Source organism: Pituophis catenifer, unplaced genomic scaffold, assembly GCF_029215685.1.
Source record: "Pituophis catenifer annectens isolate HBS135680 unplaced genomic scaffold, rPitCat1.0.hap2 SCAF_6, whole genome shotgun sequence".
Classification (NCBI taxonomy): domain Eukaryota; kingdom Metazoa; phylum Chordata; class Lepidosauria; order Squamata; family Colubridae; genus Pituophis; species Pituophis catenifer.
In genome coordinates, this window is record NW_027256886.1 from 50,704,061 (window position 1) to 50,723,351 (window position 19,291).

General features: G+C 35.2%; 2 protein-coding genes across 2 annotated transcripts in view; one reads left to right on the plus strand and one right to left on the minus strand.

Moving 5' to 3' along the window:
• Window positions 1-5,711: 5,711 nt before the first annotated feature.
• On the minus strand, window positions 5,712-16,074 carry DCLRE1A (DNA cross-link repair 1A). The gene is made up of 9 exons (XM_070945554.1): window positions 15,621-16,074; window positions 13,290-14,813; window positions 11,680-11,813; window positions 10,624-10,742; window positions 10,340-10,483; window positions 8,469-8,614; window positions 7,063-7,217; window positions 6,741-6,882; window positions 5,712-6,066 (listed from the first exon to the last, which is right to left on the minus strand). The coding sequence occupies exons 1-9, from the start codon at window positions 16,072-16,074 to the stop codon at window positions 5,906-5,908; spliced, it is 2,979 nt and encodes a 992-aa protein (XP_070801655.1). The 3' UTR covers window positions 5,712-5,905.
• A 2,652-nt stretch (window positions 16,075-18,726) lies between these two features.
• The window catches only part of NHLRC2 (NHL repeat containing 2), a 34,886-nt gene continuing 34,321 nt past the window's right edge, over window positions 18,727-19,291 (plus strand). Inside the window, exon 1 of the mRNA XM_070945081.1 lies at window positions 18,727-19,041. Coding sequence (XP_070801182.1) covers window positions 18,744-19,041 — 298 coding nt within the window. The 5' untranslated portion in view covers window positions 18,727-18,743. The remainder of the gene's footprint in view (window positions 19,042-19,291) is intronic.

Below are 19,291 nucleotides of genomic sequence, written 5' to 3' on the forward strand. Positions count from 1 at the left end.
ACGAATCCTTTCTGCTGAGAGATTTGTAGGATTCTGTAAGGAATTTGCTGGAAGCAAGTAGAGAGGCATAATATTTTCCTGTATTTTGCTTTACGTAAGTACTTATTTTAGAGCCGCTCTATCAACATAGTGATAGTGCCACTCATGTAAAAGGAATGAAGTTGTTCACAAGAGTGGAAAATATTTGTTCATGCCTAGGTATTCATCATGGACGATAAAAAGATGACAGTGTATAAAAAACAAAAGATCAAAGCATGTACAATAGAAAAGGCTTTTCAGGTGCATTTGCTGAATCATAAGTGATTTTTCAATACCATTTATTGAAGCTTTTCAACCATGAAGGCATTTTCAGAAACCCTTATAAACTGCCTTCAAGGGATATTTTTGTTTTGTTAAAAAATATCTTTTGATAGACAAGCATGCTACATTTTCTATAGTTAGCATTGGTAGTTGGAACAACAGTTGCTAATAGTTGTTAAAGACATTATTTTCTTTATCACTACCTGTAATATAAATCATTAGAAGTATGTTTTCATATAATTACAATTTCTCTTGCTTTAAGTTTAAGTGACATCTCCCAACATAAATAAACACAAATTGCAAATTGTGACAGTATGGACTGCATGACCTAATCTAAGAAGTGGGATTCCACAAAGTCAGCCTTCAACTTTTTTATTAATGATTTGGATGAGTAGATACTGTAAATGCTTATTTCCTCTTCAGCATGTTCCCATATTGCCTTGCACTCTTGTTTTCATACTATAGGAAAATATTATAAATTATTTTGATGTAAATTTTGATATAAAAAAATAATCCAATTACCTAGCCTGTAATGGTTTGTAAATAGATTGCTGCTGTCAGAATGTAACCAAGATTAAATTTATTTATTTATTTTATTTTATTTATTGAATTTCTATACTGCCCTTCTCCCGAAGGACTCAGGGCGGTGAACAGATTAAGATTTCATATACATATAATATATTTTTTTTATATAAACAGTAAATAATAAATTGAGTCAACTTGGTGTATCTGCTAAGACCTTGGCATAGAATTTAGATGTTTATGCTAGCCCTGCTTGTTGAAACAGACAGATGTTCAGGGCACGTCGGAAAGTGCGAAGATCTGGGATTATTCATATTCCAGGGGGTATTTTGTTCCAAAGAGTAGGTGCCCCCACAGAGAAGGCTCTCTCCCTTGGAACTACTAGACGACATTGTTTTAATGATGGTACTATGAGTAGGCCTACTCTGTGAGAGCATATTAGTTGGTGGGAGGTTATCGGTTGCAGCAGGTGGTCTCGTAAGTACTCAGGTCCTAAGCCATGGAGCACTTTAAAGGTAAGAACCAACACCTTGAAGCGCACTCGGAAGGCCACCGGAAGCCAGTGTAGCTCGCGTAGAAGAGGTGTTACATGTGAGCGCCATGTTGCTCCCATAAATACTTGCGCGGCCGCATTCTGGACCGGGTGCACTTCAAGGGGAGCCCCATGTAGAGAGCATTGCAGTAGTCAAGTCGGGAAATGACGAGGGCTTGAGTGACTGTGCGTAATGAGTCCCAGTCTAGAAAGGGACGCAATTGGCGAATCAGGCGAACCTAATAGAAAGCTCCTCTGGCCACGGCTGTTATATGATCTTCTAAAGACAGTTGTGCATCCAGGAGGATGCCTAAATTGCGAGCTTTCTCTGCGGTGATCAATGACTCGTCCCCAATAGTTAGTGATGGGACTAACTGGCTGTACCGGGACGCTGGCAGCCACAGCCACTCAGTCTTGATTGTGAATAATAATTGATTGTGAATAGAAAATCCAACAGTTTGTTCAAAGTACTATAGAAAATTGTATAATTCCTTCTGTGTATAGTTTGTAATCTTTTTATAAACAATTAATTACTTAATTATTATATTGGTACAGATGGCGAATTGCAAATCCATCTATCAAAAGTTCAATGCAGAAATTTAAAAATCTTAAGATATGACTTTATGTCATCTTATTATCCTCTTTTATTGAAAGAATAACTTTTATAGCAACTTTCAGGCAAGAGGATTTTATTTCCAAATTGCTGAGATTTATAAGAACGTTTTATAAAGCTTTCCAGAAAATATTCAGCTAACAGATTTAACCAAGAGATAAGAATATTTGCCCCATTATCCCAGTAATCTTCCATAATCTAGATGTGTTGAACATTAGCTTTTAGTCAACATAGCCACTAGAAATGTCATCCACCTGAAAGGTACTAGACTGACAGGTGGTCTTATCTGTTCATTAAATCAAGAGAAGCACTGTAGTCTCACTCCTTTACAAATAGGCATTTACACATTTGTAATGTGTATTTTGAACCATATGTATAATTAATAATGTGAGCTTCAAAGAAAAAAACCTGGAGGGAGGTTTGAAATATTTCTAGTTTTGAGTTTTTAGCAAAGTAGCTAACAGCTAAAACATAAGCTACATAAGAATCATGTCATTCTGCCAATTAAATTCTTGGCACCTTCCAAGCCTAGTTAAAAAAAAGTCCTGGTGAATAAATAAGAGTTTAGTATGTATTTAGTCTCTTGATCCAGCTAAAACAGCTGCTTTTGTGCTAAAATCCAAATTATATATTCAAAAGGAAAACATTAATAGTGAATCAAATTGTATTTTTCTATTCTGTATTTTTTTAGCTGTTAGAAAAGAAAGATTACTTCTGGAAAACAGGGATGCAAAAGAGTTATTTCCCTTTTTAAAAAAATACTGAGACTGGCCTTTTGATATAAAGGAATACAGATGATTAAATATGATTTAGTTTTCATATATCTCACAATATATGTCTTCTATTCATAATACAGTATTTTCTATTCCAATTTTCCAATATTTAAATACTTTTGTAAACATGTATTTTATAGTCCCATGTGAATGTTTAATTCTATCTTTGCTCATTTTTCTAATCTACAAGTAAGTAACTAACTTTGAGAAAAATGTAGTTATAACAACAGAAAAAGTAGAATCGTCCTGGTAATAATATAGATTAGATTAGATTAGATTAGATTAGATTAGATTAGATTAGATTAGATTAGATTAGTTTAGATTAGATTTATTGGACTTCTATACTGCCCTTCTCCCGAAGGACTCAGGGCGGTCATATTAAAACACATATAGATTTACAAAATTTAAAAACAATTTAAAACCGAATATATAAAAATTTGGCCCACAAAATTAAAAAACTAACATATACCCATTATAAAATTCATATTAGGCCAGCCCGGCTTATTGGAACAAAAGGGTCTTCAGGGCGTGGCGAAAGGTACACAGGTTGGGGATCATACGAACCTCTAGGGGCAGCTCATTCCAGAGGGCTGGTGCCCCCACAGAGAAGGCTCTCCCCCTGGGTGTCGCCAGTCGGCATTGTTTGGCCGACGGCACCTGAGGAGCCCCTCTCTGTGGGAGCGTATTGGCCGGTGGGAGGCTGTTGGTGGCAGAAGGTGGTCTTGTATAGCCTGTTTTCCCCAAAATAAGACAATCGGGCTTTTGAGTGCATGGCAATAAGGCCAAGCGCTTATTTCAGGGTTCAAAAAAATATAAAACAGGGTTTATTTTTGGGAAAACATGGAAGTTTCCCATAATTTTGACAATTCCTGTTGTGTAATCAAACTTATAATTTCCGTTATTAATCAATTTTCACATTCCAAATAGCATATATCATGTTACTCTGATTTTATCATTATAAGAACAATTTCTTTCCTTAAGTATGTACCCGAATTAAAAAGAAAACTGTGAACTAAATAGACAGAACATGATCTGAAATATGACAACCCATATACTCAATGAAAGTAGGGCTGAAAACGGAGAACATGCAATTACACACTTAGAGCACTTGAAGTAAAAACTGAACTCATCTAATGATCTTACAGGAGGGAGAGCGGGAGGGAGGGAGAGAGAAAAGGAAGGAAGGAAGGAAGGTAGGAAGGAAGGAAGGAAAGGAAGGAAGGGATTGAGTGGCCCTATTCTTGCTAAGAGTTTTCCAAGATTTATAGATGGTTAGATATTTGGTGGACCCATTTAGTCTAAGTTACTTGGAATTAGTAGTAGTATTCTGATTGAAAACAACTAGAGTAAGCATTCTTTCTCATACAAGAAGCTAACTGGGGAAGAAAAATAATGGTGCCTTATCCTTACTCATAAAATGCTTTTTAAAAATAGTTCTTTGTGAATAGAGAATTCCATGTTGAGATTTATTAGGGAAAAGGAATTCCATCAGAAGTAAACAGTTGGCCATCTTGTTATTCCAGACTTACAAACTCTAGTTGTGGGTGACAGTCTGAGTCTGCAAAAGAATCAAGATTTTCATGTACCAAATGCAGTTTACAGAGGGGAGGAAGAAGCTGGCAGCAAAAGTATATGGAAAAGAAAAAGGCAAGTAAGAAATTTGACTCACAAGCTATGTTGTCTTGGCTGTTGAAGAAGTCCAAGTTTTATGGTGTTTTATGGTGACACTGCACCAATACAGAGGACTTGGTATGGGTCAATATGCAGAGGAGAATGAAGTATGGGATTCCATCTATCCAACACAGATATCCAAAAGAAGTGGATGTGAAGGAAGAACATCCAAATTTTTCTGGTTATGAAATGTTTCCAGCTAAGTTCTAACCAGATCTTTGATTAATTCTGAAAAATTAATTGCAGATACCTTTTAGGGCAGGCAGAATATGAATCTCTGAAAGATTACTCATGATTCTATGAGTAATTAAAATGTACTGAAGATGTGGCAATTCACCCAATTCTTTGACAAGAATGCATAGATACCCATTTCTTTGTTTTCTTTGTTCGCATCTGGATTTGTTTCCTGTTATCATTTTTCTTTTGTTTTATGCTTTTGTGTTTTTTGCATTCTTATTTTTAATAGTTTTTAATAATTTGTAACTCACACAGAATTATTAGATTTTAGCAGCATATAAATGATTATTAGTCCTGTGGTTATGAGATAATTAATATCTGACTTGCAAAAAGGTAAACATTTACTAAATTTCAACCATCTTGAAAAGCAGATCCAAAAGATAGAAACCTTACTCTCTCTCTTTCTCCCTCCCTCTCTCTCTCTCTCTCTCTCTCTCTCTCTCTCTCTCTCTCTCTCTCTCTTTTGTATGCATTAGCTGAATTCTGGTTGCTTAATTTATGACTATAAAAGCAAGTATGATGTCTATCTTCACTATGCTAAAAATAATGAAAAAAATTGTAATAATTTATAGAAAGATCATAGAAAGATTCATAGAAAGATCATCTCTAGTGCATTTTATCTGATCAATGGTTAGAACTATTATTAATAAATGTTGTGCACATTTATATAAGATTATGATATATAAATTCATATTTAATACTGTACTGTGATCAGATTTTCCTCCAGAAAGAACTAAAACTGATTAAAAGATGAAAGTTGGTATTGGCATGCACAGAGACCATTTGATGGCCATTAATCTTACAGGGTTTAGACAACAGTTATTAGTAATTATGTGGATGATACAACCATTGATGCAAGCTGGCAAAACCTAGATTAACACACAAATAAAAACATTATACCAGTACATGAGAACAAAGGCAATATAGCATCTTGAAATTATCAATGCTTGGTTTGTAAATTATTAAAACACTTCAACACTTATCTAGACTATATTTCAGATTGTTTATTTATTTTTAAGTACAATAAATAAATAAAAATGTAAAAACATTAATAACTTTATATTACTTGATTTCATTTTTCATTTCTTCTGGATGCTGTAAACTCTGCAAATACAGCATATTCTGTTGACACAGAATATGTCTGTTTCTATATATCTACATTGTTACCTTTTACATCAGAGTCAAATAACAATGCAGAAAAATTAATCAGAATTTAAGGCATATAATTATTGTAATAAAGATCCTACTTTCCTAATTCTATTCTGCAACTTCCATTTTCCAGTCCCTGAAATACTTTTCCATTTCATGTCTGACTTTCCAATTTCCTACATTTACAGTAGGAATAATTTTCTGAGGTTTCAGCCACTGAATAAATCGTTTCATTTCAAGGAAACTGCTGTGCTCACTGTAAGGAATCCCTGCAAAACAACAACAAAAACAAATAGTCAATATGAGTAGATGAAATTTAGCATTATGTGCTTTACAAAACTTGAAACTGATGTTTTAACTAAATTTCCATGTAATTTACATACTGAGTATCTAGCTAAATTCTGGGCAAAATTATCTAGCTTCTATCTTTACTGTTCATTCATTAATCTGCTTCACATTTTTTTTTGTTTAATAATTTATTGCACCTATCAAATGTTGAAAAAGGATGACTGAAAATAAGAAACTGCATTATAAATAGTAAAACCATGAAAGAAATACTGTTTCCTCAAGAAAAGTTATTGGTTATTTAATATGGAACAATCAAAACATCTACTTCACTATCAAAATATGTATTAGAAGTAACATGGTTCTGTTTCTGATCAATGCAAAGAGATATTCTGGGTTGCATGCAGATAAACCTGTTAGAAAAGTCTGAATAGCTGGGAAAGTAAAAGGGCACTACCTTCCCAAAATGTATGCACCCTCTAAATATTTTATAACAATGCCTGACAAATATAAATTGTCTTTTAAAGGTCACATACAACACTCTCTATTTATTTTGTATCCCTTTAACTTCTTGGCTAGCTCATGGGTTATTTGATTCCAATCTGTAATGGAAAATGACAATATAATTAAGCATATTAATAATTTGAAATTGCATTACCATATATAGTGATATTTCCTCTTGTCTGAGGTTTGATATCACTCAAAGAACAACATCCATCTGAGTATGTCCACCCAGTAGGCTTAAAAGCCAAAATATGATCAAATTTCTCAGAGAATTTATTCAAATGATTCTGCAAATTCTACAGACAAAAAATAACACCTGGTTATTTCAATTGAAAATAAATAGTTTTTAGATAACTCTTATATTATTAGATAATGATAAAGACAATTTGCAACTGGATCTTATTTACTGTAATTATAGTATCTTATGGTAGAAGTCTGTGATTTTTCTTAGTCTGGAATTCAGCTTTAAATCTTACCTTAAAATTAATCTGCATCATGGGCAGAAGATGTAGGAAAGTATTATCCCAGTTCAAACTGATGAGGGAATTTATTGTTGCCGATTCTAAGCACTGAAGTGTTTTGAATTTCTCCTGAGACATGCTTACTTTTGAGCCCAGAACTTCAGCAATAGCTGCAGGAGTGACATCATGAAAATGGAAATAGAAAAAATAATGTAAGTTTACTTTTGTATTTCACTACTAAAGGTAGTATTTGCCTATATGTTTGTTTTGAACACATCGTCTGTTGATTACTCATAAAAATATTCTAATTCAATAGGAATAGAGAAGATTCCCAGGTAAGAGCCTTGGTAGTACAAGGGTTTAAGGCACCCTGTTATTAAGCTGCTTAAGACCAGCTGCCTGCAATTACTGCAGGGTTCGAATCTCGCCAAGGCTCAAGGTTAACTCAGCCTTCCATCCTTTCTAAGGTAGGTGAAATGAGGACCCAGTTGTGGGGGCAATAAGCTGACTTTGTATAAATATACAAAAGGATGAAGGCTATTGCTGAGCACATTGTAAGCCGCCCTGAGTCTTCGGAGAAGGGCGGCATATAAATCAAATTAAAATAAATAAAAATAAAATAAAAAAAATAATTGGTAACACCTTCCTCCAGTCTACAATCTGTTCTTCCTGCCTGCCAATTCATCCAATTGTTTGTAAATGGGCAATAAACAAACTATAAAACAAAATCAAGGTTTTTTTCATATTGAGGTTTCAGAATTCACTTTCATATTTTTAAGAAAAAATAACTCAAATATAAGTGAAAGTTTCAGATAGAAGCTGATACCATTTATGTTTTCTTTAACAAAGAAATCAAGCTTTCGTCTTTTTAAAAAAGCATATAAATAGCACTAATTTATTTTTTCTTGTTTAACTATGAAAATTTGTAACAGCTTGCCAGCTTAAAAATAGTAATAGGATAGACTATGAAGAGTTCCAAAAGTGGATAAAAGATTCATTTCGTTCCAGATAATCAGTTTTAGGAAAGCCGACATGCGTGTTTCAACATTTTCCAACTTAGCATTGAAATAAATTACATTGCATTTGGAAAGTTACCCCACATACCAAAAAGCTGAGTTAAAAGTTGAAAAAGTCCCTTACATTTACAAGGCTATTAATATCTCCAAAGCATTCATAAACTATAGCATTACTAAAATGGGGCATCTCCAATCGTTCATGACATACACTGCTTTGTGTCTGAACTGTTTGCCAAGAAGTTCAATAGGGTATGATTTTAACTATTTTAGAGCTGTGATATTTTTGTGAAAGTAACATTATGAGTAGAAACAGCGAATTAGGTTGTGCTGAATATTAGGTTCAGCTCAAATATCTAGGATATAGTATCTCTGAAGCTCTTACTAGAAGAACTAGAAAGCTCTTACCTAGAAAGACTTTTTCTTTTCCAACAGAATATGTTCCACAAACAACTAATGTTCGTGGGTTTAAAGTCACTCGTTCAAATACAGTATTGACAGCAAACTGAATCACTTCTTGCTGGGAAGGAAAAGTATATTCAGGACTACAATACCTAGGAAACAGTAATAAAAGACATATTAGAAAATTCAGCTTTCATAGAAAAAAGGAAATAACACATTTAGCCTTGTTCTATTTATAGGAACAGATGAACAGTATCACAAATATGTATCAAGATATAATTTAGTGAAAAGTATATCAAACTCAAAGGGATTACTATGTCAAAGTTGAGGTTTCTAGTATTAGTACACATGCATGAGTTGTTGTACCTCCACTGCCAATATACAAACATGTAGAAGAAAACAATTATATTTCTGGGAGAAACAGGAATTAAAAGTCCTTTCTGTTTAGTTTGTGTATTTTTTGTGATAAAAAGAACCACTAGACTAGTACAAGTACATTCATTTTTTTCCACAAAAAATAATTAGTAGAAGAAGTATAGCTAACTGCTTTGAGTACAACTTTTAAATCAGTCAATAATTCGTTCAATTTGTCTCTTTTTTGCCACATTTGTCCACAAAAATATGTTGTTGTCTCAATTAGTAGGACACATCTGTGAACTGTGCATAAGAAATGGATAGCATTTCTTTTTATAATTGCCAAAGCAGGATGACACTGCTTTCAGTGACATAATCTATAGCTAAAAATAATATTAGTTAAGAATGCTGCAAACTATTGGATGGGCGAAAATTAATCATACGATGATCCAGGAATATCAAGAATGATAGGGGAGGCTGTGTATATAAACAAAATCTTTGTATTTTGTTTTCCTACAGAATTATTGTCCTATATTTTGCTATCTAAAATGAATAGAGAGAAGTGATAAAGTTTACATCTTAGGATGGATGAAAAGTACATAGGCAAGTAACAATTGTTCCTTATTTCTCACTCCCTGTGATTAGAAAAAAATATTTGTATAGTGAATAATCATGCAGATTTAAGAAATATACTGATTGGATGCCTCGGATTTATAAACATCTTTTATTTCTTAACAAAGCAACAATATGCTACCATACAATACTATTAAACACAATGTAGTCTAATGAAATGTAAAGTAAGCTCTTTGAAGATATTTTCTTAATTTTTATCCTTATCATTCAATCCTATTTGTACTGATTATGACAGGGGAAATTTGACCTGAAATGGTACATGTGAAAGGGATCTTAAACATAAGCCACAAGTGTGAGGTAGCTGCAAAAACAGTATATACTATCTGGGGGTCATTAATAGGAACATAGAGCACAAGAAGCAGTTATTCCATTCTACTCTGCTTTGGTCAAACCTCATTGGGGCACCATAGTTCAAAAAGGGCAGTGAGAAACAGGAACAAGTTTAGAGGAGGGCTATCTGGAAACCAAGCTGTACAGGAAATAGTTAAAGGCTCTGGCACAGTTAGTATACCAAAATGCAAACCTAGGAAAATTAAATAGCTGTCTTCAAATATGTCAAGGATTGTCACACAGAAGAAAGCATGGGCTTGTATTCTATTGTCCCACAATAGAAATGTCCAATGCCAAAGGATTAAAAGTACAAGAACAGATGCTCAGGCTAGACATGAAGCAGAATGCTCTGTCTAATAGAACAGTCTGCTACATGAAATTTTCACAGAGGGAGATGGTTGTATGCTAGACATAACCTAGTAGGGAGTAGGAGTTTTGTCTAGATAGCTTTGATAATCCCTTCCAACTCCATGATTCTACCCTGGCACATTTTTGTAGTTTACAAAGTGTCATATTTCTCACCATATTTTAATATTATAAATGTTTAATCAAAAACTTACGTTGTGTCCAAGTAAACAGTATGAACTCTCCAACCATTCAGGAAAGGACAGCGCTCCATAGAAGGATCTGCCCTAAAGTCACCTGTATGCAATATTACAGTCCCATTTGGAAAACAGAAAAGAATCATTGCAGCACCAGGACAACTGCCAGAAGAATAAATGGAGTGGAAGAGAGAAAGGGAAGGAGAAAAGGCATTTTGAATTCAAATCCAAAACAAAATTGACAAAAATTAGTTATAATTTTAACTAATTTACATTTCATTTACTTTTTCCAAAATACTTACTGATTAGCATCAACCAACACTACTTTGATGCCATCTATTATACATTCTTTATCCATTGGCAGGATATGGACATATTGCTCTTGCACTCTCAGTTTATTCTTTACCAAGTTTCCAGTTATCTAAAATACAAAAAGTGTTTTGCAGCTACTTACACCTCTTGCACCAATTTCACTTGGACCTAATTACAAGGTATTAATTAGGCAAGATGGTAAATGAAACAAATGAGAGAAGAAAAAAAGGGGAAAAGCAGTTGTTAAATTTAGATTAACATTTCATGGCAGTTTATACTGACTGAAGCCAGACAATACTGTAGTTTCCACACTTTGAATCTCTACTTCATCATTATAACTTACAAATCTTGAAGTGCACAACACTGGTCCAATGGAGAAAAAAGTATAATATTTTAGCAATGGCAGCAATAACTTTACAAGGAATGACACAAACTTATACAACCCACAATTTGTTGACTGATATGTTTCAAAATTAGTTGGAATTATTTCCAAAATTCCATAGGATTATTTATTTATTTATTTATTTATTTATTTATTTATTTATTTATTTATTTATTTATTTTATTTCTATACCGCCTTTCTCCCGTAGGACACAAGGCGGTGTACAGTCAAGAAAAATAGAGACACACAAACATCATAAAATTGCTAATTAAAATTATTACTTAGTTTGGTCAATTAAATAAAACCCAGAATTAGATCACATTTAAAAAATTATTCACATGTTCATATGTTTAGCCCCGCCTGTTGGAACATCAGGGTTATGAGGGCACGGCGGAAAGCACGGAGATCAGGGATATTCCGTATCTCCGGGGGCAGTTCATTCCAAAGGGTTGGAGCCCTCACAGAGAAGGCCCTCCCCCTGGGAGTCGCCAGTAGACATAATTTGACTGACGGTACCCTGAGTAGTCCCTCCCTGTGAGAACGAACTGGTCGGTGGGAGGCTATTGGTGGCAAAAGACGGTCTCGTAGGTATCATTTGCACAGAGACAAGATGTATCTTACATGTTTTGTATTTCACAAAAGAGCCCACAATATCCATACATACCTTATTGCAGTATATTGGGAATGTAAACTTTTTAGTTAGGCCACCATAATGATCAGAATGAAAGTGGGTAAGGAAATAAGCACTGCAGCCTTCAATCTTTCCATACTGGAATGCATCTACTACAAAACCTGTGCCTGAAACAAATTAATAAAAGAATAAACAGTCAGTATTTTGGCAACTGCCAAAGCTGGCTAGTACAATTAGAATAATAGAATCCTTCACAGCCTGTTAAGATTCATTAGGGCATAAGCTTTTGTAAACTATGTGCCAATGCATCAGCATTCACATTCACATGTTAATCATAAAAGTTTATGCCAGAATAAATGTTAAATCTTTAAAGTTACCTAGGATTCTTCCTTTAATTTACACACAGAAAAGTAGTACTAACCATGTTTGTTTCCTTAAGTTTAAGTGAAAAAAAAAGATTACTTAATATACTTGGTGGGAAGTCTGGAAATTTTAATTATACATATCTGAAGAGCCAAAAATACAGAAAAATAGCTATAATCAGTAGAAACAAATAACATATCAAAGAACTTACACTACAATCTTATGTTGACTCAGAAGCAACGCTCATTGAATTTAGTGGAACTCACTCCCAAGTATGTGCATGATTGCAGCCTTAAATTTCACTGATTTCACAGACTTCAGAGGATAATTAGAACTGCAGAAAAAACAATTACTACCAACCTGCCTTCCATTGAAGACCTGTATACTACACAAGTCAAAAAGAGGGCTGTGAAAATATCTACAGACCTCTCACATTCTGGACATAAATTGTTTCAACTTCTACCCTCAAAACAACATTATAGGGCACTGCACACCAGAACAACTAGACACAAGAACATTTTTTCCCAAACGCCATCACTCTGCTAAACAAATAATTCTCAACACTGTCAAACTATTTACTAAGTTTGCACTACTATTAATCTTGTCATATTCTGATCACTCCTCTTCCCACTTATGACTGTATCCTTGTTGCTGGTATCCTTACGATTTGTAGACTGTTTCCTAATATGATTGATTGCTTATTTGTACCCTATGACTATAATTAAGTGTTGTACCTTATGATTCTTGACGAATGTATCTTTTATGTAGACTGAGAGCATATGCACCAAGACAAATTCCTTGTGTGTCCAATCACACTTGGCCAATAAAGAGTTCTATTCTATTCTATTCTGATGGTAGCACAACTTAAATATCTTTATCTCTCTACATCTTTAAAGATTTTTCTGTAATATTAGACCTGTCCACAAAAAAATATTAACTGTTCCTTTTTATTGCTTAGTTACATATTTCTTTACAAGTAAGATTTATACTGACTATTCCTGCCATTAACAAATCATATTTTAACAAATAGGTTGCAATCCTTCCTAACAATTAATAATTACTACTGAATGCAATATAATTTACTTGACTAATTTTCTACAGGATCATTTCATGGACAGCTAAACACAGAACACCTGTAGGGCTTTGAGGAAAAAAATATTTTACGTATATACTGTAGCAAAATGGTATTTTCACATTCTTTAGGAGAAACTTAACAGTGCAGGGGAGGGGAAACCCCAACAATCTTAAACTGTTTTCTTACAAAATAAATAGAGCACTACCTGGTATCTTTTTATAAAAGGGACACTGCTTTTTTATTCCATCTTCACCAGGATATGACTCTTTGTATCTTTTTTTCTGTCTTCTCTGACCACCAGAAATACTATCTGATCTGGTGTCATACTTAATGGTTGGACTTTTTGTGACTGTATCAGAGTCTCCTACTGATGCTTCAGCCTTCCTCTTTCGAGATATGTGCTTCTTTTCATTTGCAGCTGATGGATTCACAATCACTCTTTCTTCAGTAAGACTTTTCTTTGGGGTAGTCTCAATTTTTACTTTTGGTTGCAACCCAAAGAAAACACCAATGTCCATTTGTTTTAGGCGTTTGGGAGGAGTGATTTGGACCTTAGTGTTTGTAGCAGGAACCGGCTGTGTTTTAGGTACTGTACTGGGTAAAACAGGCATAGCTATACTCTTACAAGATCGTTCCTCTTTTTCTTTTACTGAACACAAATTGTTCTGAAGTGCTCTATTTCCACATGTGTTAACAATAGTCTTAACTTTAACATCTAAGTTATTGAACTTTTCTACTACTTCACTTTGACTTAACCGGAATGATTGCAGAGGCTCTTTTTCAGATTTTGAAGAAAGCATGACATCATTAACAGCAGAATCTGCAGAGAACCAATAACTACCACTAGAATTGCCCTGCCCATAGTAATCTGCATTAAAATTACAAGAGTTCACTTTAAGCCAGTCAAACCTATCCTTAGTTTTTTTTGAATTGAAATCTCCTGTGAGACATTTCATCTGATCAAGAAAACTTGTTGAACTGTCAATGCTATTATGCATGCTTTTTTGTGGGAGAGACTTAGATGTTCCACTCACATTTGCTGGTAAAATTTTAGAGGATTCATTGATTGTTGTTCGATCTTGCATAATTTTAACACTCTTATCTTGAAATTGTATCTGCTGTGATCTATTAGATAAACTTCCAACAATTCTACTTTCCAAATTTCTGGTATCAAATAGATTTGTTTTACAAGTTATCTCTACCTTTTTCTGCAATTCTTCCTTATCTGTCTCATCTAATTCTACAGCATTTTCATCAGTATAAAGTGGGGAATAAGAAATGTCACTGTCATTCAAATCAGCATCTGAGAGAGAGGTATTCTGTTGAAAAGAGCAAAGTTGACTGTTTAGCTTCTCAATTTGAGTTTCTTCAGAAAAAGGATTAAGGCATTCAGACTGTTTTGTTTCATCTCTATGCTGTATTGTACGTTCAGGTTCTTTAATATTTCCCAAAGATAAAGCCATGATGTTGGTTATATTGATGGAATCCACAGTCATTGAACTCAGTTGTGGTAATAGAAGAGACTGTTTTTCCGTACTCTGAGGTACCTTCACATCCTGTAAACATTCATTATGTTCAGCAGCACCAGGTCTAATGAAATAATTTTCTGCACTAGATAATGAGGGTGCAAAGACAGAGTCCTGTGCTCTACTTGCTGCAAGTTGGAAATGGCTGTAGCGTTTGTAATGAGAAGGAATGACTGAAGAGCACAAAATGCCATCAGGACATTCTAATAAAAGAGGAGAAAAGTATTAGGAAAATGTTTTTGAATACAGCACAAATGAAAAACAAGATTTACTGAACAAATATTAAAATTCTGAAAGTTCTGCTTCAAAAAACATTGCTAATGCAGACAACTTTTTATATTGTATCTTTATTTCATCAAATTGAATTTATCTATGAGAACGCAAAACTTCTAGTACAATGCCTGCCTGATAGAAACATAATATGACTTGTAGCAAAAAGAATTCAGTACAGGTATAAATATGTCTACTTTTTCTGAATTACTTGACCAGATACATCATGGTTAGCCAGTCCTTTCTAATTAACTTCAATAGGCTGTGGGGGATTTTTTTAATGAGTTTTCAAATTCAAATAATGGCAGTTGGAAAAGAATTGTTTCATTTTACTGAAAATTATCTGCAATTATTTTTAATTTGGTAAGCTATTCTCTGTAAAAAAAAAATTGCATCATAGCCTTTTTTTACTCACCAGACCTCTTGTACAGGATTTTGTTCTTTAAAATTTGGTACATGCTTTTTAATTTATGCCTTAAAACTATAGTTTCCAACTACAATTTTAAAAATATACCTTTTTTTAGAATTAATTCAAGGACTAGCAAGATTTGTTTTAATATATAGTTCCCATCTTTTTACCTCTGGCCTCTGGTTAATCAAAAGACTGAAATCTAGTCAATTAATGTTTTTTTTAGATACTGAATTGCATGACGAGAATATATTGTTTGCACTTCTTAAAGAAACATAGCCTGTTTTCAAATACAAAGTAGAAGAGCCCTTGCTTCCCATTGAAACTGTACCTTTCTCAGCAGTCCCTGAGACATCCAAACATTCGGTAACATGCCACTGAGGTGTCTGGATCAACAATAAAGAGAATGGCATTTGACAACTTGGACAGTACCCCTCAAAAACTGGTCTAGGTTTTATAGTGTTTTGCTTCTTGCAGATTTTTCTTTCTTTCTCGGAAGTTGTTAATAAACTTTCTTGTGATGATTGATCACCACTAGAAACTCCTGGCTTTAAGGGGGTCTGGCTATCTCTTTGTCTTGGCCTTTGCTTTGTCTTCTTAGGAACACCTTTTCCTTTGGGTGCTTTCCCACCATGTCTACTGTCATTTCTTTGTGATCTACCATTTTCAAACTTTGCTTTTTGTACTTCAGTAGCAATTACTTCTGAATGTTGGCTTGTAGGCTTTTGCTTCCTGATAGATTTATATTGCCAAATGTCTTCCTCCAAAAGACCATTTTCAGACATGACAATCCATCAATGAAGGAAATATCTTCTTTAGGGAAAAAAACTTCCTTGAATTCAGTTTTATTATTTTACTATACTTATAAAATAATAAGTATCAATTGCTGTATTAAACATCATGCTATCCCACTCATATAAGTGTTACAAATATAGATATAGTTTTATGTTCAAGTGCAATGATTGACATTTCAAATATTAAAGTGCACTTAGATTTGAATTTACAATTTTAACCATAAGGCCAGATTTTAACCCTCTTATTTTTGAGAAATTTGACTAGAAAATCTTAGTACTGTTCCACCAACTTTTCTTCCTCTGTGATCCTGAAATACATAAAATAAAACAAAATTCCTTCAACAATTCTTCATTTAGAAATTATTCTAAATATTCTAAAAACACAAAGAATCATGTCTCCTATTGATCTGAACTGAAAAACAGTAGCTAAATTTCAAATACCTTTCAATAAATGCTGCATTGCTACTTCATTTTATAATATCTATACAATAGATAATATCTACAAACACATTTTAGCTTTAAGAGTTGGCCTCAGAAAAGCAAAACAGTATTCTCCATCTTCTCTGCTTTTTCTCCATGTTTTCTCAATACAAGCCATGTCATAAATGTAATATTATCTACAATATCTTCGTTTTGAAAAACTTCCTCATGCTGGGGAGAACACCAAGGGCTCTTTCCCTCCCTTCAAGACAGAAAGTGGAAAGTGCTACCCCAATGGTTCTGCCTTGTCTTGCCTTGAAAACAAGACCGCATAAGCTGCTGCAAGGGATAAGTTTCCTCTGTTGTGCTGGGGAAGTAAGATACAGGAAAGGGGTGAAATATTTCCCTTTTCTGCTGCCTGCCTCTTTCCCTAATTCTTCAAGTGTGAATCCCATGGCTTTGGTCACCATAGCAATCCCTGCACTTGCAGTCCTCCAGTTGATGTTGTGGAAGATGACAGATGTTACAAGTGGGAAACAACTTTGTAGTACAACTAGTCCTCACTTTACGACCACAATTGAGCCCAAAAGTTATGTTGCTAAATGATAAATTTGCTAAGTGAGTTTTGTCCCATTTTACGACTTTTCCAATCACACTTGTTAAGTGAATCACTGCAGTTCTTAAATTAGCAACACGGTTGTTAAGTGAATCTGGTTTCCCCATTGACTTTGCTTGTCAGAAGGTCTCAAAAGGGGATCACATGACTCCGGGATACTGCAACCGTCATAAATATAAGTCAGTTGCCAAGCATCTGAATTTTAATCACATGACCATGGAGTGGCCGCAATGGCGATAACTGTGACAAATGGTCATAAGTCACTTTTTTCAGTGCTGTTGTAACTTTGAACAGTCACTAACTGAACTATTGTAAATCAAGGACTACCTGTACACCTTCAATGAGTCACGAAAACAATCAGTTAACTGCCCAATAAGTGTCTATGCTCTCTAGCAGCAAAAAAAAAAAAAAAAAATGGCGACAGAAGTAACAATCCCTGTAGCCTGGTGGAGAGTGGTTAATCCTGCATGCAGCAGCTAAATCCTTGCAGTGCTGACTGGTCTCCAGCTCTGCCTCTATACTAATCAGATTTATATAGAAAAAAATTTTGCACTGGCAAACACTACTTTCCTTCTCAATCTCTTTGTTCCAGATTATGGTATGAGGACATGTGTTTAGCAACTGCTTGCCAGGCCATTCTAGAGCTAGGGAAGCAGACTCCCAAGTTTCTCTCTTGGAGATCTGTGCAAATCTTACTTGTGACTAAATCTCATTACATTCAGTAGAATGTTTAGCCCTATGGTGTGTTCCCATAAATCATTAGTTCAGTCTGTTTAGTTCTAACCCCAGTATATGTGGGCAGAGTTTGAACCTCAAGGATTATTAGATGATACATTTCGGTAATCCGTCTCCATTCGCCAAAGCACCTGAAGGCAGGACAAGAAGCAATGGATGGAAACTAATCACAGAGAGAAGCCACGTAGAACTAAGGAGAAATTTCCTGACAGTGAGAACCATTAATCAGTGGAACCACTTGGAGAAGTTGTGAATGGTCCAACACTGGAAGTGTTTAAGAAGAGATTGGACAACCATTTATCTGAAATGATATAAGTTTCCTGCCTGAACAGGGGGTTGGACTAGAAGACCTCCAAGGTTCCTTCCAACATTCTGTTAAATATGATCTTGACCTATGGACTATACCCGCGTCGAAATGAATGGTCTCCCCATCCAAGAGAAGTATCCCTCCGAAGTCAGAGGGATAATGGCGCACGTTACCTCAGCAGGTTTCGCAGCCGCCCCATTCCAAATCCCTCACGCCTTCGAGAGCTCCAGGCACCGCCGCCGCCACTGATCTCATTCCTTCTTGGCGGCTCTTCCCTTCCTCCTCCTGTATCTTTCCGATGAGTTCCGCACTTTCACGACGACTAAACTGCCTGCCTTTTCTCATTTTTTTTTTTAAATACTATTTTAATATCTTTTGGGGACAGAAAACCATTCCTACACTTGTTTGGCCAGGAAATTTAGATCTGTTTCTGGCGAATCTGTGACAGGGAAACAAAAATACCCGTTGTCGAATATGCGTTTTCTTGTCCTTTTAGCTATACAAGGGAATAATAACCCATTTTTGGTCCAAAGTTTTTACTGGGCATGAAAATATGGGGCGACGGGATTTTAAACATTCAGGATGTGGGGGTTGGGGTTGGTTTGGCTCCATGACCGAACAGAGTTGAGTTTGGAAAGTGCCGGAAGCCAAACGGAAGAGCGGTTAGAGTCACGCCCGCTTTCTTGTGCTCTGGCTGGCCGGGAGGGAAAACCGATGGCGGCGACTGGCGGCCTGCCCTGTCTTTTGCCTTCGCAGAGCCAGTTGGACTACGCGCTGGAGGATGCGACCACGCTTCAAGAGAAGGAGAACTTGGTGTATCAGCACGTGAAAAAAGTGGACGGATGGGAGCGGGATTTGAAAGTCCCCGAATTTGGAGCAGGTGAGCAGAGCCTTGTCCACCGGCTCAGCTACCCTAAGTAGTTGGGCGTCCACGGGTGTCTGAGCTCTTTGCGGAGCCGTCAAAACTTTTTTTTTCCGGTCTTCAGATTTCCCCTGCTTGTCAACTTCTAGCTTTGCTTTCCTTCTGAGCGAGTATATTGGGATTTTAAAAACCCATCACATCCCCTGATCTTCTCGTTTGCTCTTCCCCGAGATTGGTTCTGATTTCTCTGGATCGTTTTTTTTAAAAA